Source organism: Oncorhynchus clarkii, chromosome 5, assembly GCF_045791955.1.
Source record: "Oncorhynchus clarkii lewisi isolate Uvic-CL-2024 chromosome 5, UVic_Ocla_1.0, whole genome shotgun sequence".
NCBI classification, from domain to species: domain Eukaryota; kingdom Metazoa; phylum Chordata; class Actinopteri; order Salmoniformes; family Salmonidae; genus Oncorhynchus; species Oncorhynchus clarkii.
Window position 1 is genome coordinate 92,776,375 of NC_092151.1, and position 24,875 is coordinate 92,801,249.

Here is a 24,875-nt window from a genome sequence, read left to right on the forward strand (position 1 = left end):
ATGGGTACTGAGAACACATCAGGGCTCCTACCAACCTCTCTACTTCCTAAAGGCCCATTTCCCTACCGGGTTCCACCCAAACCCCAGCCCAGAAGGGAACGATGGCACTGGGCCACAGACACTGTAACTGTCCTGAACAGGAACACCTGTACAGGTGAAGCAGGGGACCATGGTCAGGAGAAGGGACAACTGACCAGGAACAAGTCCATAGCACCTCTCATCAATAGCCAGGGGGACTGTATTTCGTCTGAAGTTATGACCTCTGGCTCTTCCAGGATCCAATCTGCATCTTCAATGACACCAGCGGAGGAACAGTGGGCTTCCATCGGATTCACACCTGTTCCAAAGCCTCGTCTCATAGTCGGACCAACACCTGCAGAGGAACAGTGGGCTTCCATCGGATTCACACCTGTACCAAAGCCTCATCTCAGAGTCGGACCAACACCTGCAGAGGAACAATGGGCTTCCATCAGATTCACACCTGTACCAAAGCCTCGTCTCAGAGTCGGACCAACACCTGCAGAGGAACAGTGGGCTTCCATCAGATTCACACCTGTCCCAAAGCCTCGTCTCAGAGTCGGACCAACACTTAACCCACACAGCAGAGACTCAGGTAGTTCATTTATTAAACTATTGTGTCTTTATTGTGAGAGCTCTGGTAAGACTTCCAATGTATTCATTACAGACGGCGCATGAACTTGAAACTTACTAGTGAACACAGTACATTGGCATCTCTAATACCTTGACGGATACAGTATCGTGACAGCTTTCTTGTTTCCATAACAGGTCTGGCAGCAGGACATATGGAGGAGCCCTTATGCTTACGTACCAACCCCGTCCAAAGACTTCCTCCCCCTAACAAGCCCCTCCCAACTTTAAAAAGAAACGGTATTGTTCAGAGAATGGTCCACACGAACACTGAGAACAGAAACAGTGGATCCATGGTTGTCATTGACACTGAGGGCTCAGGAGCGGATTTGCATTATGCACAGCTTCCAAGAGGCAGCCGGGAGAGGCTGAACACTACTGTGACAGACAAGCTGAACGCAAACTGCAGAGAGAGAAACGGTTTATTAGAAACCTTGTGGCAGGAACGCAAACTGGTGCAAGAGAGCGGAATACTGCCGTACCTCAACAAGCAAGAGCTGCTGCTACAGGAGGTATACGGTATCATCAGTGGGTTTTCTACTGTTGGTAAAACATTTATATTTTCTTAACAATACGTGTCTTGTTCATTGTGATTGATGGGCACCATTGTATGGATAACTGCATTGGATCTCTCACTCTTTCTCTCTCTCTCTGTCTCCCTCCCTCTCTCCTTTTCTCTTTCTCTCTGTCTCCCTCCCTCTCTTCCTTTCTCTTTCTCTCTGTCTCCCTCCCTCTCTTCCTTTCTCTTTCTCTCTGTCTCACTCCCTCTCTTCCTTTTTCTCTCTCTCTGTCTCCCTCCTCTCCCTTTCTCTCTCTCTCTGTCTCCCTCCTCTCCCTTTTCTCTCTGTCTCTCTCCCTCTCTCCCTTTCTCTCTCTCTCTGTCTCCCCCCCTCTCTCCCTTTCTCTCTCTCTCTGTCTCCCTCCCTCCTCTCCCTTTCTCTCTCTCTCTGTCTCCCTCTGTCTCCTTCCCTCTCTCCCTTTCTCTCTCTCTCTCTGTCTCCCCCTCCTCTCCCGTTCTCTCTCTCTCTGTCTCCCTCCCTCTCCCTCTTTCTCTTTCTCTCTTTCTCCCTCCCTCTCTCCCTTTCTCTCTCTCTCTGTCTCCCTCCCTCTCTCCCTCCTCTCTCTCGTGTCCCAGAGTATGTATGAGGTGGTGACGACAGAGCAGTCCTACCTGGAGAGGCTGGGTGTCGCTGTGAACCATTTCATGAAGTCATCTACCCTGCGTCTAGCCCTGTCACCCAGAGACCACAAGTCCCTTTTCTCTAGTATTGCCAAGATCAGGGAGATTAGCCAGAAGTAAGCCTGCCTGTTGCACATTGGGCAACAGTCTAAGGGTGCAAGACTTCATTACTAGTCTTACCTGTACAAAGACCAATGCATTTGCATGAACTTCTTGTGCCTTTGAGGACTGATCTGAGAAGATCGTTGTGTTGTCAGATTTTTAGATGCGATGAAGGAGGAGCTGGAGTCTAACCTGCTTTGTGACACGTTGTATTCTCAGCTTTCTAGACGTAATGAGGGAGGAGCTGGAGTCTAACCTGCTATGTGACACGCTGTATTCTCAGCTTTCTAGACGTAATGAGGGAGGAGCTGGAGTCTAACCTGCTATGTGACACGCTGTATTCTCAGCTTTCTAGACGTAATGAGGGAGGAGCTGGAGTCTAACCTGCTATGTGACACGCTGTATTCTCAGCTTTCTAGACGTAATGAGGGAGGAGCTGGAGTCTAACCTGCTATGTGACATGCTGTATTCTCAGCTTTCTAGACGCAATGAGGGAGGAGCTGGAGTCTAACCTGCTATGTGACACGCTGTATTCTCAGCTTTCTAGACGTAATGAGGGAGGAGCTGGAGTCTAACCTGCTATGTGACACGTTGTATTCTCAGCTTTCTAGACGTAATGAGGGAGGAGCTGGAGTCTAACCTGCTATGTGACACGTTGTATTCTCAGCTTTCTAGACGTAATGAGGGAGGAGCTGGAGTCTAACCTGCTATGTGACATATTGTATTCTCAGCTTTCTAGACGCAATGAGGGAGGAGCTGGAGTCTAACCTGCTATGTGACACGCTGTATTCTCAGCTTTCTAGACGCAATGAGGGAGGAGCTGGAGTCTAACCTGCTATGTGACACGCTGTATTCTCAGCTTTCTAGACGTAATGAGGGAGGAGCTGGAGTCTAACCTGCTATGTGACACGTTGTATTCTCAGCTTTCTAGACGTAATGAGGGAGGAGCTGGAGTCTAACCTGCTGTGTGACATGTTGTATTCTCAGCTTTCTAGACGTAATGAGGGAGGAGCTGGAGTCTAACCTGCTTTGTGACACGTTGTATTCTCAGCTTTCTAGACGTAATGAGGGAGGAGCTGGAGTCTAACCTGCTATGTGACATGTTGTATTCTCAGCTTTCTAGACGTAATGAGGGAGGAGCTGGAGTCTAACCTGCTATGTGACATGTTGTATTCTCAGCTTTCTAGACGTAATGAGGGAGGAGCTGGAGTCTAACCTGCTATGTGACATGTTGTGTGATGTCATCCATCGCCACACCAGCAGCCACTTCGGTGCCTATGTGGACTACATCCGTAACATGCCTTACCAGGAACAGACCATGCACAACCTGGGGTATGTAAAGAAAATTGGTTAATATTGCCTCGGCTCTTTCCCAATTCCTCTTTACTCAAATCCTCTTTCCTCACCTCCTCCTCAGAAGACATTGGAGGAGATGGCTAGAGAGGAGGGACATGGGATGTTCTCATCCAATGCGATTTGAGAAGGATGCGAGGAGAGAGGATGCAAGGAATCAAGGAAAAAGTTAATTTAGAAAGAGCCCTGGTCTCAGATGTGCTCATTCCATGTGTCAGTTGTATTGGTAGTATCACGTTTCGGGTATGATCCAGATGCGTAAAAGTGTATTTCTTATACGGGTGCAGGCAAATGACAGGTCAAACCAGGCAGCGCAGAGTAGTCTTAAGGTCCTGGTTGGCTCGCTTCGACTGGCCGTTGGACTGGGGGGTGGAACCTGGAGGACAGGCTGGCTGACGACCCAATGAGGGTGCAGAACGTCTTCCAGAACCGGGACGAGAAGCTTGGATGCTGTAGCCCCAGGTAAAGCGTCAGTAAAAGTTGGCGAAACCCATGAACCGCTGCAGCTGTACTCTGGATGTAGGCTGCGGACAATCCACCACCGCTCTCACCTTCCCGGGATCCAACGGTACGCTCCCTGCAGCAATGATGTAACCCAGAAAGGGGATGGTGGAGTGATGGAATTCGCACTTCTGCTTTTACAAAAAATTGGAGAACCTGTCGGGCGTGGAGTACGTGTTCTTGGGCGGAGCGAGAAAAGACGAGAATGTCATTGAGGTAGACGAAGACGAATCGGTTCAACATGTTGCTGAGAACATCAATAACCAGAGCCTGGAACACAGCAGGAATGTTGGTAAGGTCAAAGGGCATGACCAGGTACTCGTAGTAGCCACTGGTCGTGCAGTCTTTCACTCGTCCCCTCCCGTGGAGCGGCTCAAAGGCCGAGGAGATGAGAGGTAGCGGGTAGCGGTTCTTCACCGTGATGTCATTGAGACCTCGGTAGTTGATGTACGGGCGCAGGGTTTTGTCCGTCTTCTCCACAAAGAAGAACCCTGCACCGGTGGGGGAGAAAGACGGATCAACCCAGTAGCTATGAACCCAGCAGTCCTCAATGTACACCACCCTGTCAAAAGTTCTCAGGGTCAGGGCAGATGGGATTCAATAATCCGGTAAGGTGGGGTAAGGTACAGAACGGCAGGCAGGCTCAGGGTCAGGGCAGATGGGATTCAATAATCTGGTAAGGTGGGGTAAGGTACAGAACGGCAGGCAGGGTCAGGGCGGGCAGAACGATCAAAACCAGGAAGGACTGGAAAACAGGAGCAGGGAAACAGGCAGGAACAGGGGAACGAACACTGGTAGGTTTCACAAACAAAACGAACTGGCAACAGACAAACAGAGAACACAGGTATAAATACACAGGGGATAATGGGGAAGATGGGCGACACCTGGAGGGAGGTGGAGACGAGCACAAAAACAGGTGAAACAGATCAGGGTGTGACAGGTCGTGAGACAGGACAGAGCATTATTGGTACTGTATTGTATTATGCTACAACAGAGACTTAGTTTGTTCCTGTTTTGTAACTCTAATGCGTCCCTGAGCAGGAGGGAGAACCCCCAGATCATGGAAATATTAAGGGAGCTACAAGACGACCAACGCTGTTATCGTCTGCCCCTGAAGTCCTTCCTGGTCCTTCCCTTTCAGAGGATCACACAACTCAAGATCCTCATAGAGGTGAGAGGTGTGGAGATGATACGTTGTATCCTATTGAATAAATATGACCTGGTACTGCCATTATGCAAGATAATGCAGATTCATATTGATGGTGCTCCTGTTCCTAGAACATTTTGAAGAGTACAGAGCGGGGGTCAGAGAGGCAGGTGTCCGCAGAGAAAGCACTGAGAGCACTCATAAAGGTATGCAACCTTTCACCTGTTATTAGGCAGAGATTGTCGTGTAGGTCTTTCGGAGCATGCAGTTGCATGGTTTGCTAACTATGTGTCTGATAGAACTCAGTGCACTCAATTTGATGGGCTCATGTCAGTTACATTGTCTGTCTGTAATGGTGTGCCCCAGGGCTCTGTACTTGGTCCCCTCTTGCTCACTATTTATATGAATAATTTAGACAAAAATGTGCAAAATGCACAACTTCACTTTTATGCTGACGATACTGTTATTTATTGTTGTGCCTCGTCTCTCACAAAAGCTTTCCAGAACTTGCAAACTGCTTTTTATACTGTTCAACATACCTTGTGTCAATTGAAGCTTATCCTCAATAATGACAAAACTAAACTAATGGTGTTTTCTAAAGCAAGAATTAGACCTCTGAACCTTTCACCTGTTACTACAAGTCAGGGCAATGAGATTGCGACTCTAACCTCATATAAATATCTTAGAATTTTAATTGATGACGGCCTCTCTTTTAAATGGCATATTCAACAACTTACAAAAAAATTGAAGCTGAAATTGGGATTTTATTTTAGGAATAAGGCCTGTTTTTCTTTTGAAGCCAGAAGGAGGCTAGTAAATCAGCTACATTTATGCCTTTACTAGACTATGGAGATATTTTAAATATGAATGCTTCCACTCAGTTTTACCATGGCACTGTAAATGCAGGAGACAGAGAGTTCAATGCTGCGCGTCCTTTAATCGCACCAATGCACCACAAGGTGCTCACAAAAACGTTACGTTCCCAAAACACAGGGAATCAAAATGTACAAATGGGACACAACGTGCCTATACCACAGAGCCGAAGGTTTACAATGAAATAATCCCGCACAACAACCAGGCGGGCCGGCTGTCTAATAAAGACAAACTAATTACACACTCACAGGTGCTACCACTCAACAAACAAGGAGGGGAAGGAAAAACAATCAGTGGCAGCTAATAGGCCGGTGACGACGACCGCCGAGCGCCACCTGCCCGGGAAAGGGAAACACCCTCGGTCGGACTCGTGACAGTACCCCCCCCCTGACGCGTGGCTCCCGCAGCGCGCCGACACCGGCCTCGAGGTCGCCCCGGAGGACGAGGCGCAGGGCGATCCGGATGGAGGCGATGGAAATCCCTCAACATGGAGGGATCCAAGATGTCCCCCACCGGTACCCAGCACCTCTCCTCCGGACCGTACCCCTCCCAGTCCACGAGGTACTGCAGGCCCCTCACCCGGCGTCTTGAGTCCAGAATGGCCCGGATCGTGTACGCCGGGGACCCCTCGATGTCCAGCGGGGGGGGAGGGACCTCCGGTACCTCACTGTCCTGCAGGGGACCAGCTACCACCGGCCTGAGGAGAGACACATGAAACGAGGGGTTAATACGATAATAGGAAGGGAGTTGTAATCGATAACACACCTCGTTTATCCTCCTCAGGACTTTAAAGGGCCCTACACACTGCGGACCCAGCTTCCGGCAGGGCAAGCGGAGAGGTAGGTTTCGGGTCGAGAGCCAGACCCTGTCCCCCGGTACAAACACGGGGGCCTCACTGCGGTGGCGGTCAGCACTCCTCTTCTGCCGTCCACTCGCTTGTCGTAGAGATTCCTGGACGGCCCTCCAGGTCTCCTTGGAGCGCTGTACCCATTCCTCCACCGCAGGAGCCTCGGTCTGGCTCGGATGCCATGGTGCCAGGACCGGCTGGTACCCCAACACACACTGAAAAGGGGACACGTTAGTAGAGGAGTGGCGTAGTGAGTTCTGAGCCATCTCAGCCCAGGGAATGTATCGTGCCCACTCCCCTGGCCGATCCTGGCAATACGACCGCAGAAACCTACCCACCTCCTGGTTCACTCTCTCCACCTGCCCATTACTCTCGGGGTGATAACCGGAGGTCAGGCTGACAGAGACCCCCAAACGTTCCATGAACGCTCTCCATACCCGGGACGTGAATTGGGGGCCCCGATCAGAAACGATGTCCTCCGGCACCCCGTAGTGCCGGAAGACATGGGTGAATAATGCCTCCGCAGTCTGTAGGGCTGTAGGGATACCGGGCAACGGGAGGAGACGGCAGGACTTAGAGAACCGATCCACAATCACCAGAACCGTGGTGTTCCCCTGAGACGGCGGGAGATCGGTTAGGAAATCTATGGACAGATGTGACCATGGCCGCTGTGGAACAGGGAGGGGTTGTAGCTTCCCTCTAGGAAGGTGCCTAGGAGCCTTACTCTGAGCGCACACTGAACAGGAGGAGACATAACCCTTAACGTCCTTAGCCAACGTAGGCCACCAATACCTCCCCTGAAGGCTCCCCACTGTCCTCGTCACCCCAGGGTGACCCGAGGAGGGTAGAACGTGAGCCCACCGAATCAGTTTGTCCCGAACACCAAGCGGCACGTACCTTCGCCCCGCTGGACACTGAGAAGGCGCGGGTTCAGCCCGTAACGCCCGCTCGATGTCCGAGTCCACCTCCCATACCACTGGGGCTACCAGCTTCGATGCGGGAAGGATGGGAGTAGGTTCGGTGGACCCATCCTCCGTGTCATAAAGGCGGGACAGTGCGTCAGCCTTCACGTTCTGAGAGCCCGGTCTATAAGACAAAGTAAATCGGAACCGGGTGAAGAACATGGCCCACCTTGCCTGACGTGGGTTAAGTCTCCTAGCTGCCCGAATATACTCCAGATTCTGGTGGTCGGTCCAGATGAGAAAGGGGTGTTTAGCCCCCTCAAGCCAGTGTCTCCACACCTTCAGAGCTCTAACCACCGCTAGCAACTCCCGGTCCCCCACATCATAGTTACGCTCCGCTGGGCTGAGCTTCCTTGAGAAGAAAGCGCAGGGTCGGAGTTTTGGTGGCGTACCCGAGCGCTGTGATAGCACGGCACCCACCCCAGCCTCGGACGCGTCCACCTCCACTATGAATGCTAGAGAGGAGTCCGGATGCGCCAACACGGGCGCATCAGTAAACAGCGCCTTCAACTTGTTGAATGCTCCGTCCGCCTCTGCTGACCACTGCAAACGCACCGGGCCCCCCTTCAGCAGTGAGGTGATGGGAGCCGCTACCTGGCCAAAACCCCGGATAAACCTCCGGTAGTAGTTGGCAAAACCCAGAAAACGCTGCACCTCCTTTACCGTGGTCGGAGTCGGCCAATTACGCACGGCCCTAATGCGGTCACCCTCCATCACTACCCCCGAGGTGGAAATGCGATATCCCAGAAAAGAGACGGCTCGTTTAGAGAACACGCATTTCTCAGCCTTGACGTATAGGTCATGCTCCAGCAGTCTACCAAGCACCTTGCGCACCAGAGACACATGCGCGGTGTGAGTGGCCGAGTAGATCAGAATGTCATCGATATAAACCACCACTCCCTGCCCGCACAGGTCCCTGAGAATCTCGTCTACAAAGGATTGGAAAACGGCTGGAGCATTCTTTAACCCATACGGCATGACGAGGTACGCATAGTGGCCTGATGTAGTACTAAATGCGGTTTTCCACTCGTCTCCCTTCCGAATACGCACCAAACTATACGCGCTCCTGAGATCCAGTTTTGTGAAGAACTGCGCTCCGTGGAACGATTCCACCGCCGTAGCGATGAGAGGTAGAGGGTAACTATACCCCACTGTGATGGCGTTTAGACCTCTATAATCGATACACGGACGCAAGCCTCCCTCCTTTTTCCTCACAAAAAAGAAACTTGAGGAGACGGGTGAAATGGAGGACCGAATGTACCCCTGTCCCAGCGCCTCCGTGACATATGTCTCCATTGCCAACGTCTCCTCCTGGGACAGCGGGTACACGTGACTCTTGGGAAGCGCAGCGTCTACCTGGAGATCTATCGTACAATCCCTTCCCGGTCGATAAGGTGGTAATTTAGTCGCTTTCACTTTACTGAAAGCGATTGCCAAATCGGCATACTCGGGGGGAATGCACACCGTGGAACCCTGGTCTGGACTCTCCACCGACGTGGCACCGATGGAAACTCCCAAACACCTTCCAGAACACTCCTCTGACCACCCCTGGAGAACCCCCTGTTTCCACGAAATTTTAGGATTGTGCCGGGCCAGCCAGGGAGTTCCCAGCACCACTGGAAACGCAGGCGAGTCAATAATAAAGAAACTGATACGCTCCCTATGATTCCCCTGCGTCACCATGTCCAGTGGGACCGTGGTCTCCCTGACCATCCCTGACCCTAATGGCCGGCTATCTAGGGAGTGCACGGGGAAAGGAGAATCTATCGGCACCAGCGGAACCCCTAACTTAAGGGCGAGTCCGCGATCCATAAAGTTCCCAGCTGCGCCTGAATCGACGAGCGCCCTATGCTGGGAAGAGGGAAAAAAGCGAAGGAAAAAAGTTAAGACAAACATGTGGCCAACAGGGGGTTCTGGGTGAGTTTGATGCTGACTCACCTGGGGTGACCGAGAAGCGTTCCGCCTGCCATCTCTACTCCCAGACGGACCCCCCCAGCACCGATCAGACGTGTGTCCTCTCCGACCACAGTTGGTGCAGGGAAGGCCTCCTCCTCCGGTACCCCTCGGCGCAGCCCCTCCCAACTCCATCGGAATGGGAGCGGAGGGGCTGGGTGGTGGAACGCACAGGACCCTCTCTGAACGCCCGCGGGCAGCCAGCAGATTATCCAGTCGAATGGACATGTCAATCAGCTGATCCAGTGACAGAGTGGTGTCCCGACACGCTAACTCCCGGCGGACATCCTCTCGGAGACTACACCTGTAGTGGTCCATGAGAGCCCTGTCGTTCCACCCAGATCCGGCTGCCAAGGTCCGGAACTCCAGCGCGTAATCCTGGGCGCTCCTCCTCTCCTGCCTGAGGTGAAATAGTCGTTCTCCCGCCGCTCGGCCGTCTAGAGGGTGATCAAACACGGCGCGGAAGCGACGGGAAAACTCTGGGTAGTGCTCCCGCGCTGAGTCTGGACCATTCCAGACCGCGTTCGCCCATTCCAGGGCACGACCCGTGAGGCAGGAGATGAGGACACTCACCCTCTCTTCTCCTGAGGGAGTGGGTCTGATGGTGGCCAGGTATAGCTCCAGCTGGAGCAGAAACCCCTGGCAACCCGCCGCCGCTCCATCATAAGCCCTCGGTAGCGTCAGACGGAGGGTGCTGGAGTCGGGAGATGGGGAGTCCGGAACCGTGGGTGCCGAAGGTGGAGAGAGGAGCCCACTCCTCTCCCATCTGTCCATTCTCTCCATCACTTGATCCATCGCGGATCCGATCCGATGAAGGACGGTGGTGTGGTGGAGAACCCGTTCCTCCATCGATGGGAGAGGGTTGTCCGCTGCTCCTGCTGACTCCATCAATTTGATAGGTGCGGGATTCTGTAAGGGTCCGGGTGTCGTGGGTGTGGAGTCAAATGCAGGAGACAGAGAGTTCAATGCTGCGCGTCCTTTAATCGCACCAATGCACCACAAGGTGCTCACAAAAACGTTACGTTCCCAAAACACAGGGAATCAAAATGTACAAATGGGACACAACGTGCCTATACCACAGAGCCGAAGGTTTACAATGAAATAATCCCGCACAACAACCAGGCGGGCCGGCTGTCTAATAAAGACAAACTAATTACACACTCACAGGTGCTACCACTCAACAAACAAGGAGGGGAAGGAAAAACAATCAGTGGCAGCTAATAGGCCGGTGACGACGACCGCCGAGCGCCACCTGCCCGGGAAAGGGAAACACCCTCGGTCGGACTCGTGACAGGCACTTAAGTTTTATATTAAACTGCAAAACCTGTACGCACCACTGCACTTTGCATACCATGGTTGGCTGGCCTTCTCTAGTCACTCGTAGGCTGTCACTGGTATACTTTTATTTACAAAGCCATTTTGGGTTTACTACCATTTTATTTGTGCATTTTTATTGTTAAGAAATGTGGTGGGTACTCTTCATTCGCTGGACTTTATCCTGCTAACTGTTCCAAATGTCCGAACTGAATTTGGTAAAAGGGCTTTTATGTCCTCTGCGCCATCGGCTTAGAACGCCTTAAAAAATACTTTTAAACTGGAAGAACTTGTTCCGATTGGTATTTTTAAATCACTGATGAATGATCTTGAGGCTGATTCCCTGACCTGTCAATGTTTTTAATTTGCTGTTTTGGATTTTGTTATACTCTTGTGAATTCTATGGTTTTTACTAGATTACTTGTAGTTTTTCATGTTGTTTGTCTGTAATTTTTGTAATGACTTGGTACAGTGCCTTGCGAAAGTATTCGGCCCCCTTGAACTTTGCGACCTTTTGCCACATTTCAGGCTTCAAACATAAAGATATAAAACTGTATTTTTTTGTGAAGAATCAACAACAAGTGGGACACAATCATGAAGTGGAACGACATTTATTGGATATTTCAAACTTTTTTAACAAATCAAAAACTGAAAAATTGGGCGTGCAAAATTATTCAGCCCCTTTACTTTCAGTGCAGCAAACTCTCTCCAGAAGTTCAGTGAGGATCTCTGAATGATCCAATGTTGACCTAAGTGACTAATGTTGATAAATACAATCCACCTGTGTGTAATCAAGTCTCCGTATAAATGCACCTGCACTGTGATAGTCTCAGAGGTCCGTTAAAAGTGCAGAGAGCATCATGAGGAACAAGGAACACACCAGGCAGGTCCGAGATACTGTTGTGAAGACGTTTAAAGCCGGATTTGGATACAAAAAGATTTCCCAAGCTTTAAACATCCCAAGGAGCACTGTGCATAATATTGAAATGGAAGGAGTATCAGACCACTGCAAATCTACCAAGACCTGGCCGTCCCTCTAAACTTTCAGCTCATACAAGGAGAAGACTGATCAGAGATGCATCCAAGAGGCCCATGATCACTCTGGATGAACTGCAGAGATCTACAGCTGAGGTGGGAGACTCTGTCCATAGGACAACAATCAGTCGTATATTGCACAAATCTGGCCTTTATGGAAGAGTGGCAAGAAGAAAGCCATTTCTTAAAGATATCCATAAAAAGTGTTGTTTAAAGTTTGCCACAAGCCACCTGGGAGACACACCAAACTCATCTTGTTGGCTGACGAAAAGTAAATGTGGACAGTTCTTCCAATATTTTCAATATGTACCTTGGAATTGGATAAGGACGCACGCAGTTGTGCGTTCCCGATATGTCTTTCTTCACTTGCTACAGGCTACCTGTGAGAAAGACCCGATCACGTGAGCCATGTGAGTGAGAGATGCTTCTGAGCACCTTCAGGGATGAAGGGCACAATGCCACACTCTGGGTCAAGGGCACAACCGCCACTGGCCGCAAAAGGCATGGATTTGCTTTGGGGGGTGGGCATTACGACCACACAAGGGGGACGTCCCCGGGAAAATTTGAAGCATTAGCAAGTTCTTGTCAAATTGTGAATGAGAGACTGATGAAGTGTGTACAGCCTGCAAAACAACAAAACAAAGCAGAGCTCATGCCTTTCAAGCAACTTTTTTCAAATCATCATTAGAGTCTCATCATTCAACCTTACAGCGTATTAAACATCAAAACATATAGCCCAACGTTTGTAGAACAACTAAAGTTACATTCATTACTCTAAATTAAGCATATTGGAGTTTCTATTTCTTTGTTAACTCCCTCAAATCGTTTGGAGAAAATATCCTTTCTATTTAATTCAGCTTTGTTCAATTGTATTCTTGTTACTATAATATTAAATAATCCAAATTCAAAGCACATCTTGACTACTAAATTAACTAATGCAGCCCACAGCCATGTGGCAAAGCCAGTTCAGGACCTAACATAAGGACAACTCAGATGTGATTCTGTTCTTCTGAAATAGACTATCTTTTTCTTCAAATCATGTTTCTTTAGACCGGTCTAAAATAAATCATGGATTTATTGTGAAGGTGTAGACTGTATTACTTTTTAAAATGTAGATGTCCCAAAGGTCTGCATCAGTGGCTTGTAGGCCGTGTGTGGAAGCCAGGAGATGCTAAACGTTTTTATGTTAATTAACGGTCAATTACCATCAATCACCGGCTGACGAAATTTCGTGACCGCCGCAGCCCTAATTACAATACTTTATAATATTAGACACACAGGACTAGCACAATTTCTACCCAATGGCATTGAGCGTATCGTGCCCTCTGACCCTTCAGGTAGTTGAGGCCTGCAATAGGGAGGTGGGGAGGATGAAGATGATGGAGGAAATCGTTCACATCGCCAACAAAACTGAGTTTGAATGCAAGGTGAATAAAAATGCTAAATACAATGTTGATGTTCAATTAAGTATCATTAAATGGTGATAAATGATAAATCAGTAGAGATCCCGAGAATGAGATTTAACCAGAACTCTTAATCAAACCTTAAACGGTCCTAGTCACACATGTATTTTCCCTCTTCAAGGCCCTGCCCCTGGTGTCTTCCTCTCGCTGGCTAGTGAGACAGGGGCAACTAGCTCAGCTGTCAGAGAAAGAAAACATCTTTGGTCACCGGAAACTCTGTCACATCTACCTTTTCCTCTTCAATGACCTACTGCTGGTGACCACCAGGAAAGGGTCTGTGGGGATGTATCATCTTACACTTACTATACAGTCCTAGTATAGTAGTCTGCGTTTCAGTCTCAAGTTACAATACACTGACTGTTATGATGTTGGTGTGCCTGATAACAACATTTTTATTGGATCTTAGCATGGATCGGTTTGTGGTGCGGGATCATGTCCACCGTTCCCTGATAGAGGTGAGTGAAGGACTGGAGGAGAAGGAGGATTTGGTGTGTGCTTCATGGGAGAGGATGTTCTGCCTCGCTCTGCTGAAGAACCAGAGGGGAACAACATCTCAGTTCCTGCTGCAGGCCTCCACACAGTAAGTTTACCACATATCCTAAAGATCAGCAAAACCACATCTTAGTTCCTGCTTCACCCACCTCGTAGTGAGTTAGTTTACACATCCTAGATCAGACCAATGAAGCATGTAACCACACAGAATATGTATATCTATGGATCAGACAGGCAGTACTACTACACTAGCCCACATAAAAAATACTAGGGTACTGCATACTATGGTATAAATACTATAGTATTACTATATTTATTTACTATAGTATTCACTGTAGGGTTTTTGCGGACATGACTGTATTATACTGTAGTATGTATGGTCTACTATAGTATAGTGGTCTACTATAGTATCGCAGCTCACAGATTACTGCACCTGTACATAGCCCACCTATAATTTAGCCCAAACAACTACCTCTTTCCCAACTGTATTTAATTTATTTATTTATTTTGCTCCTTTGCACCCCATTATTTTTATTTCTACTTTGCACATTCTTCCATTGCAAATCTACCATTCCAGTGTTTTACTTACTATATTGCATCTACTTTGCCACCATGGCCTTTTTTGCCTTTACCTCCCTTCTCAACTCATTTGCTCACATTGTATATAGACTTGTTTATACTGTATTATTGACTGTATGTTTGTTTTACTCAATGTTTAACTCTGTGTCGTTGTATCTGTCGAACTGCTTTGCTTTATCTTGGCCAGGTCGCAATTGTAAATGAGAACTTGTTCTCAACTTGCCTACCTGGTTAAATAAAGGTAAAATAAAATGAATAAATAAAAATAAATACTGTAGCATTTATGGTCTACTATAGTATAAATACTGTAGTATTACTATAGTTAATTGTTACGCGGAATGGAACAGGGAAACCCAAGAGCAGACTCAGACGAGGAGACTGGGATGAAGTAACCAAGGTATTTATTGAAACACAGGGGGAAGATGGAGTGCAGGTCAGGGGAAGTACAGACGGGTTGCAGGAAACCAGGAGGCTGAGGCTGGAGCGAGAGGTGTTGGGACAGGGTAACCAGGTGAGGAGGCTGAGGCTGGAGCGAGAGGGGTTGAGACAGGGTAACCAGGTCCGGAGGGGAATCCGAGGGAGTAGTAGAGTGGGGAATACAGGACAGAGTAGCAGGATGACGAGACGTGGGACTGGAGACATGGACCAGATTCAGAGTGGGCAGAACTGTAGCGGAGAGGAAAACAGAGTCAGACAAGGGAAAACAGGCACAACGGGATCTAAATAGTAACAAACGTCTAGAAACGTAGACTGACAGAGCAGAGATTACGATCTGGCAGCGTGGAAGTGGCAGGGCTGAGTATTTGTAGAGGTCTTGATTATGGAACAGGTTGCAGCTGGTGGGGGATCTAACACCTGTCTCCGCCCACACAATTACACACACAGAGAGGGAGAGAGCACTGGAGGAGTGGCAGCAGGTCAAGGAGACACAGAATGAGCAGTAGAGGGCGTGGCAGGAGCAGATTTGACAGTTAATAGTGTTTTTGTTTTATTATCTTTGACATACAGTATAAGTAGGGTCTTTTTCCTTGAGGGACAAATACTAAAAGTTATTACCTACCTAGAGGTTATTTTCCATAACCTCTAGGTAGGTGGAACTGTAGTCTGAACAAATAGTTCAGAGCTTCTGCTCTTTTCTATAACTTGTAGGGAACAGAATATATGATCTATACTTGGCAGGCAAGTTTCTCACTTATGGGTGGCACAAATTGGGACATGGGTTAGCGGAATGGGTGGGGTAAATGAAAAATGTAATACTGTAGTATTACTAAAGTTAAAAATCTGTAGTGTTTTTGCAGACACTAGTGTGTTTGCGGAATTACTGTCGTGTTTATTGCAACGAATACTGTAGTAGTCTACAGTAAACTACGAAAATCTATAATAAGTACTACATATGATCAGGGATACTGTAGTGTGTATTATAGTATTGTACAGCATACTACAGTTTACTACCTAATTCTAAAGTAAGCACTACACAATCAAGGGATACTACAGTGTGCAGTATAGCATTCTACAGCATACTACAGTTTACTTCAGAATTCTATAGAATTCTATAGTAAGTACTATAGTATTCTATAGTAAACTGTAGTATTTTTTCTATGTGGGATACTCCTGATGACTAATCGACCGATTGGCCCAATATGGTCTGAAAGAATGGGATCTGAGCAATGCTTTAAAATAGGCTATCACTGCCCCTTAAGATATTTAATGGTGTCCCTTCATTTTGAAAGTAATGGAAAGTCCTAGGTGCAGGGTTGATACATCTTAAGGGCAAATCAAGTCTGACATTTTGAAATGGAAATGTCAAACTTTAGAAGCCTTTTTTAAACCTTGAATACACTTCAAGTTTTCATTTCCTGCTGTGCAGGAAAATTCTTAGCAACAAAATAAAAAATAAAATGAAGATCCTACATCTGTAAATATATTTTGCTGTGGGACCTGGAACTTTTATTTGGTAGCACTAGTGTTCCACACCTGGAAAAATATTCAACCTGATAACAAATTAAATGACAAATTTATACGTGTGCCATTGTGGGCAAGCAACGTTTTTACACTTTTATCACAATTGTTGTGTCCAGTTTTCTCTGGCTATTATTACAATTGTATTATTGTTTGAGCAGCGTACATAGTGAGCAGTCTATACATTCAGCAACTCTTGGAGGAAGTTGATACAAACGCGTCTTTATTGTTAAATCAACACGTTCGGGCTTCAGCCTTCATTAGAGATTTACAGTTGACATTATTAAAGATACTTTTATATGTTTCAAAATGGTCTCCTATGGGATCAACGACAAATCACAGTGGGAATACACAGCAAAAAAAAAAAAGACCAATGAGAGGCGATTTTGAAACTTTTATAAAGCCTCAATTTCTTCACCTCTATGCTGTAAGACAAGCCATATCTCCACACCTGTAACGGTTTTCTTGACTTGAAGGAGAGGAGGACCAAAATGCAGCATGGTTACTATTCATGTTTTTTAATAACACAACACAACACAACACAACACAACACAACACAACACAACACAACACAACACAACACAACACAACACAACACAACACAACACAACACAACACAACACAACACAACACAACACAACACAACACCCGTGGAAAAACCGAAACAGCCCTATCTGGTGCAACAAACACAGAGACAGGAACAATCACCCACAAAACACTCAAAGAATATGGCTGCCTAAATATGGTTCCCAATCAGAGACAACGATAAACACCTGCCTCTGATTGAGAACCACTCCAGGCAGCCATAGACTATTCTAAACAACCCCACTAACCACAATCCCATGACCTACAAAAACCCCAAGACAAAACACACCACATAAAATAACCCATGTCACACCCTGGCCTGACCAAAATAATAAAGAAAACACAAAATACTAAGACCAGGGCGTGACAACACCATTCACCCCAGAAGTGGCAGGGTAGCCTTTTGGTTAGAGCATTGGACTAGTAACCGAAAGGTTGCAAGGTCAAATCCCCGAGCTGACAAGGTACAAAATCTGTCGTTCTGCCCCTGAACAGGCACTGTTCCTAGGCCGTCATTGAAAATAAGAATTTGTTCTTAACTGACTTGCCTAGTTAAAAAAATAAAAAAAAAATAAAAAAAGCTGGAGTCACCTCAAGGTGCAGTCCTCAGCCCACCTCTATTCATCATCTACATCTCAGACATCCACCTTCTGTAGCACAATTTGCCGATGACTTTATGCTACTGGACCAACTCAAAGTTTCTACAAGTAGCTTCCAAGAAAAAAAAACAACTCAACAAGTGCATAGAAGAAAGAGGAAAAGTGGTGAAACAAGTGAAACTCAACCCTCAAAAGACATAGTGTGTCCTATTCACCAGACACACGCAAACCAAAGGAACACGTAACTCTCAAAATTAGATAATACAAATAGAAAATATTAATATTTCAAAGCAACATGTTGTCGATGACCCATATTGAGAACGTCGAGAAAGAGGGACGGCAAGAGGACTAATCACCTGAAAGCACTTTGTGGAAAGAATGGAGCATCAACAGGAAACCATTTTTAGAAGTGTATATTTTAGCTACATCAGACTACTCTTCGAGTACACACTACCCTCCTTGGATCACAGCCTTCACACCACAAATGAACCGACTGCAACGAATCCAGAACCAAGAAATAAAACTGCATTCAGCAGGTGTAAAGTACTTTAAGGATTTTTTTTTTTTAAAGTACTACTTAAGTCGTTTTTTAGGGTATCTGAACTTTACTTTACTTTACTATTTATACTTTTGACAACTTTTGCTTTTACTTCACGACATTCCTAAAGAAAATAATGTACTTTTTACTCCATATATTTTCCATGACACCCAAAAGTACTCGTTACATTTTGAATGGCTAGCAGGTGTCACGTTCGGACCTTAGTTCTTTTATTATGTCTTTGTTTTAGTATGGTCAGAGCGTGAGTTGGGTGGGTTGTTTTGGGATTTCTGTGTTTGGCCTGGTATGGTTCTCAATCAGAGGCAGCTGTTTATCGTTGTCCCTGATTGAGAACCATGAGACAGCCGTTACAGCAGGACAGGAAAATCCATGCACTTATCAAGAGAACATCCCTGGTCATCCCTACAGCCTCTGATCTGGCAGACTCACTAAACACAAATGCTTCCTTTGTAAATTATGTCTGAGTGTTGGAGAGTGCCCATGGCTATCCATAAATAAAACAACAAGAAAATGGTGCCATCTGGTTTGCTCAATTTAGGGATTTTTAAATTATTTATACTTTTACTTTTACTTTTGATACCTAAGTGTAAGGGCACAAGGCCAGACCCAGATGCAGACACAGGAGGCAGATGGTTTGAGTCTGTGATATTTATTAGTTTCCAAAAAGGGTAGGCAAGAGAATGGTCGTGGACAGGCAAAAGGTCAAAACCAGTTCAGAGTCCAGAAGGTACAGTGTGGCAGACAGGCTCGAGGTCAGGCAGGCGGGTACAGAGTCCAGAAACACGCAAGGGTCAAAACCAGGAAGACTAGCAAAAGAGAATTTTAAAAATCAGGAGCACAGGAAAAACACGCTGGTTGACTTGAACAGACAAGATGAACTGGCAAAGAGAGACAGGAAACACGGGGATAAAAACACCGGGGAAAATAAGCTACACCTGGAGGGGGTGGAGACAATCACAAGGACAGGTGAAACAGATCAGGGCGTGACACTTAAGTATATTTTATCAATTACATTTACTTTTGATACTTATATATATATACAAATACTTTTAGACTTTTACTCAAGTGGTATTTCCCTCAGTGTACTTACCTACCAACCTTTTACTGTTTACTGTTTAATTAATAATTAATAATAAGTTTATGCTATTTATCAAGTACCCTACCCTAGTCCTTACCTTAAGGTTTCGTATCTATGTCCTCCAACCCAGGGTTTGTATCCTTCTTCTTTTATTAACGATCACTAACTTGTTGTTACCAATAACATCTTACTTACTTGTTGTTACCAATAACATCTTACTAACTTGTTGTTACCAATAACATCTTACTAACTTGTTGTTACCAATAACATCTTACTAACTTGTTGTTACCAATAACATCTTACTCACTTGTTGTTACCAATAACATCTCACTAACTTGTTGTTACCAATAACATCTTACTAACTTGTTGTTACCAATAACATCTCACTAACTTGTTGTTACCAATAACATCTTACTAACTTGTTGTTACCAATAACATCTTACTAACTTGTTGTTACCAATAACATCTCACTAACTTGTTGTTACCAATAACATCTTACTCACTTGTTGTTACCAATAACATCTTACTCACTTGTTGTTACCAATAACATCTTACTCACTTGTTGTTACCAATAACATCTTACTAACTTGTTGTTACCAATAACATCTTACTCACTTGTTGTTACCAATAACATCTTACTCACTTGTTGTTACCAATAACATCTTACTCACTTGTTGTTACCAATAACATCTTACTAACTTGTTGTTACCAATAACATCTCACTAACTTGTTGTTATCAATAACATCTTACTCACTTGTTGTTACCAATAACATCTTACTCACTTGTTGTTACCAATAACATCTTACTCACTTGTTGTTACCAATAACATCTTACTCACTTGTTGTTACCAATAACATCTTACTAACTTGTTGTTACCAATAACATCTTACTAACTTGTTGTTACCAATAACATCTTACTCACTTGTTATTACCATAATTAACATATTACTAACCTGTTATTACCATAATTAACATCTTACTAACTTGTTATTAACAATAACATCTTAGAATTTGTTATTACAATAACATCTTACTAACCTGTTATTACCATAATTAACATATTACTAACTTGTTATTACCTTCATTAACATAATACTAACCTGTTATTACCATAATTAACATATTACTAACCTGGTATTACCACTAACATATTACTAACTTGTTATTACCGTAATTAACATATTACTAACCTGTTATTACCATAATTAACATATTACTAACTTGTTATTACCGCAATTAACATATTACTAGCCTGTTATTACCATAATTAACATATTACTAACTTGTTATTACCATAATTAACATATTACTAACTTGTTATTACCACTAACATATTACTAACTTATTGTTTCCATTAACATATTACTAACTTACTAACGGGGCGGCAGGTAGCCTAGTTGTTAGGGTGTTGGGACAGTAACTGAAAGGTTGCTAGATTGAATCCCCGAGCTGACAAGGTATAAATCTGTCGTTCTGCCCCTGAACAAGGCAGTTAACCCACTGTTCCTAGGCCGTCATTGTAAATAAGAATTTGTTCTTAATTAACTGACTTGCCTAGTTAAATAAAGGTCAAATAAATAAAAAAAACTTGCTATTATGACTAACATCTTACTAATTTGTTATTACCACCAACATCTTACTAACTTGATATTAACAGATTTAAGGTCTTACTAACTTGTTATTGTCGCTAACATCTTACTAACTTGTTATTACCAGATTTAACACCTTTTTGTTAAACTCTTTATTTCTTATAATCTTTTAACTTATTAGTTTGTTTTAATTAAAATCAGTTCAGGAAACGAGCCAATCACGCTTTTGTGATCCACAAACACTTCCATAAGCCTCCTTTAATACCAAACCCTCCCTCTTTGCCCCCTGCCTGCCTTGCCTCCTCCTCTCATTCCATGAGCAGAGTCTCTGAACTATCCAATCAGGCCCCAGTCCAGCCAGGCACCTGTAAAATCTTGGTCCTGATGAAAACTGAGGTCTATCAAACAAACTAAACCCATTTTTAATTTTAACAATAAAGAAGCGCCTTTATCCTTACACTATCCTCCACGAGTTTCTCAATTTCCTCTTTCCTTGAGAGTGAGATAGCAGAAGTGTTCACTTCCCTTTAAGAGAAGCTTGATTAAGGGAAAGTGACTGGTTTCGCAGCACCGCAGCTTCCGGGTACCATAGACTATAAAGCACCGCTGATTTTTCTAGTGCTAAGTAACGTTTGGTGCTCCTAGCTTTTAAGTTGGCAGCACCAGTGCTATCAATAGAGAAAATGTTTTAGAGCCCTGAGTGTGACAGTTTGACTTCTCGTCTTTTAAGTTGGCAGCACCAGTGCTATCAATAGAGAAAATGTTTTAGAGCCCTGAGTGTGACAGTTTGACTTCTCGTCTTTTAAGTTGGCAGCACCAGTGCTATCAATAGAGAAAATGTTTTAGAGCCCTGAGTGTGACAGTTTGACTTCTCGTCTTTTAAGTTGGCAGCACCAGTGCTATCAATAGAGAAAATGTTTTAGAGCCCTGAGTGTGACAGTTTGACTTCTCGTCTTTTAAGTTGGCAGCACCAGTGCTATAATAGAGAAAATGTTTTAGAGCCCTGAGTGTGACAGTTTGACTTCTCGTCTTTTAAGTTGGCAGCACCAGTGCTATCAATAGAGAAAATGTTTTAGAGCCCTGAGTGTGACAGTTTGACTTCTCGTCTTTTAAGTTGGCAGCACCAGTGCTATCAATAGAGAAAATGTTTTAGAGCCCTGAGTGTGACAGTTTGACTTCTCGTCTTTTAAGTTGGCAGCACCAGTGCTATCAATAGAGAAAATGTTTTAGAGCCCTGAGTGTGACAGTTTGACTTCTCGTCTTTTAAGTTGGCAGCACCAGTGCTATCAATAGAGAAAATGTTTTAGAGCCCTGAGTGTGACAGTTTGACTTCTCGTCTTTTAAGTTGGCAGCACCAGTGCTATCAATAGAGAAAATGTTTTAGAGCCCTGAGTGTGACAGTTTGACTTCTCGTCTTTTAAGTTGGCAGCACCAGTGCTATCAATAGAGAAAATGTTTTAGAGCCCTGAGTGTGACAGTTTGACTTCTCGTCTTTTAAGTTGGCAGCACCAGTGCTATCAATAGAGAAAATGTTTTAGAGCCCTGAGTGTGACAGTTTGACTTCTCGTCTTTTAAGTTGGCAGCACCAGTGCTATCAATAGAGAAAATGTTTTAGAGCCCTGAGTGTGACAGTTTGACTTCTCGTCTTCCGCTGCTGTAGGGCAGAGAAGATAACCTGGATGGAGGTGTTGAGCCATCGAGTGGACGGGATGGAAGGAATCTATGAAGAATGGGGTGAGTGTCATTCAGGGACCTTATCTTTCTACCAACAGATAACTCAGGAACAAATTAGATTGGACCCTGATCGTGTTCTTGCCTCCAAAATGGAAATTGCACAGGCCTGTCAGATTATCTCAAAGGCCCTGTTGTTTCTCGTCTTTCCACTAGAGGTCAGAACACTCAACGATATACGGCAGAGATTTAGCATGGATTGGTTCAGGTTCCATAGGCCTCCCCAGTGGGACTTCTGTTTATTCATTCATTGTTGTGTTTAAAACTAATAAGTCGAACGACAACACATATTCTAAGGTGTAATGCACATTTATAAACACACGTGTTTAGAACCTTAAACACGTCGCCTGTCTCAGACTGTCCTCAGGTACGATGCACTGAGGTCTACGTAGCACAGCAGCCAGGGGAACTGAGTGTACAGCTGGGTGATACCATCAACGTCATACAGAAAACTGCTGACGGTAGGTTATGTGGACCAGAAAATTATAAGTGTTTTTCACTCAGGTACTACTACTCTACCGGGTACAGTCAGAGGAGGATGGGGCCAACCCCCCCGCTGAGTCTAGTTCCCATAGAGATCCTATTAAATTACTACGGGGTCTATGTCGTAAACCCTCAAAGTGCCTGAAATTGGGTGAAAATGGCAGCCATCTTGGTCAGGGAGAAATCCAAAACCAGTCTATTTGGATTGAATGGCAGTAGAGGCATTGGTGATGCATTTTCTGCTTTTCCTCATGCAGGACAATAAAAGTAAGGCATGTGATGTATCAGAAATTGTGTAATGGAATTAAAGTCAACCTAAAATATTGATATATATAATGCTAAATACAGTTTATACGGGTTGTATATCAGTTTTCTGTAAATAGCCTCTAAAATATATGTAAACAGACTATAATGTCTCAGATTTAGTTTTCTTGTGAAGCTGTGAGTGATGTTATATGATACAATATCAGTACTTGTTGCATTTACAACTTGTCTAAGTCCTATCATCGACTGGACTGACTGCATTGTTTGAACAGAATGTTGAAAGCTCCTGAGTGGCGCAGCGGTCTAAGGCACTGCATCTCAGTGCTAGAGGTGTCACTACAGACTCTGGTTCAATTCTAGGCCGTATCACAACTGGCCTTGATTGGGAGTCCCATAGGGAGGTGCACAATTGGCCCAGTGTCGTACGGGTTTGGCCGTGGTAGGCCGTCACTGTAAATAAAAAAATATTGTCTAGCTAGCTAATACACATACAGTGCAGATAAATTCTTCACATTCACTGTTTTACACAATATCTTATCACAGCACTGGCAAACCATGGCTGACCAACTCCCTGACCAACATGGCTGACTTTTGGACCATCATAAGAAGGTTCCATGCTAGTTAATATTCTAACTCCTCATTCTATGATAGTTATTCTCAAGGTGTATTCCTTCCACAGAGTTTTTCCTTGCCACTGTGCTTCTGCTTGCCCTTTGAGATATAGGGTATTATAGGCCGGGTTACTGTAAAGCACTTCAGGACAATCTCCTGTGGATGTAAAAAGGGAAATATATATTAATGTGATTTTACAGGTTAATTTTGCTTTTCCCAATCTCAATACTGCTTGTAATCATGTCTTGGAAGTCCATCTTCATACCCCCCCCCCCCCCCCCCCCCCTCCCACTAACAACATGTCTCGCTATCGCAGGTTTCCTAGAGGGCAGGAGACTTGTGGACGGTGAGCGGGGCTGGTTCCCGGATTACTGTGCGGTGCAGGTCACCAATGAGTACGTCCAGAGAAAACACCTCAGGCAACGCTACCATGTTTTACAGACTGCCAACCGCATCCTGAACCGACGGCACACTGTTCCCCAGGCAACTGCCTGCTTCAGATAGAAAGGTCTTTCTGAACGAGGTCTGCATCTCAAATGGCACCCTATCTATCCCTTTTATCAGGGCGTTCACAATAATTAGACGGTTGATGAACTGAATTAGGTTCGTTTCAAATGGGGTTGGAGTGTAAACCTACAGGATGGTAGCTCTCCAGGAACAGGGTTGGAGAGCCCTGGTGTAAACCTACAGGAGGGTAGATCTCCAGGAACAGGGTTGGAGAGCCCTGGTGTAAACCTACAGGAGGGTAGATCTCCAGGAACAGGGTTCGAGAGCCCTGGTGTAAACCTACAGGAGGGTAGATCTCCAGGAACAGGGTTGGAGAGCCCTGGTGTAAACCTACAGGAGGGTAGCTCTCCAGGAACAGGGTTAGAGAGCCCTGGTGTAAACCTACAGGAGGGTAGCTCTCCAGGAACAGGGTTAGAGAGCCCTGGTGTAAACCTACAGGAGGGTAGCTCTCCAGGAACA

General features: G+C 45.4%; 2 protein-coding genes across 2 annotated transcripts; both read left to right on the top strand.

Moving 5' to 3' along the window:
• Positions 1 to 13,962, top strand: LOC139409803 (rho guanine nucleotide exchange factor 15). The gene is made up of 9 exons (XM_071155178.1): positions 1 to 613; positions 787 to 1,160; positions 1,784 to 1,944; positions 3,110 to 3,262; positions 4,826 to 4,955; positions 5,063 to 5,137; positions 13,253 to 13,342; positions 13,500 to 13,651; positions 13,785 to 13,962. The coding sequence occupies exons 1-9, from the start codon at positions 1 to 3 to the stop codon at positions 13,960 to 13,962; spliced, it is 1,926 nt and encodes a 641-aa protein (XP_071011279.1).
• On the top strand, positions 13,869 to 24,691 carry LOC139410286 (ephexin-1-like). Its single transcript, XM_071155773.1, has 4 exons — positions 13,869 to 13,958; positions 22,480 to 22,553; positions 22,918 to 23,011; positions 24,226 to 24,691. Exons 2-4 carry the CDS (start codon positions 22,542 to 22,544, stop codon positions 24,411 to 24,413), a joined length of 294 nt encoding a protein of 97 aa, XP_071011874.1. The 5' UTR covers positions 13,869 to 13,958; positions 22,480 to 22,541; the 3' UTR covers positions 24,414 to 24,691.
• Positions 24,692 to 24,875: the final 184 nt, after the last annotated feature.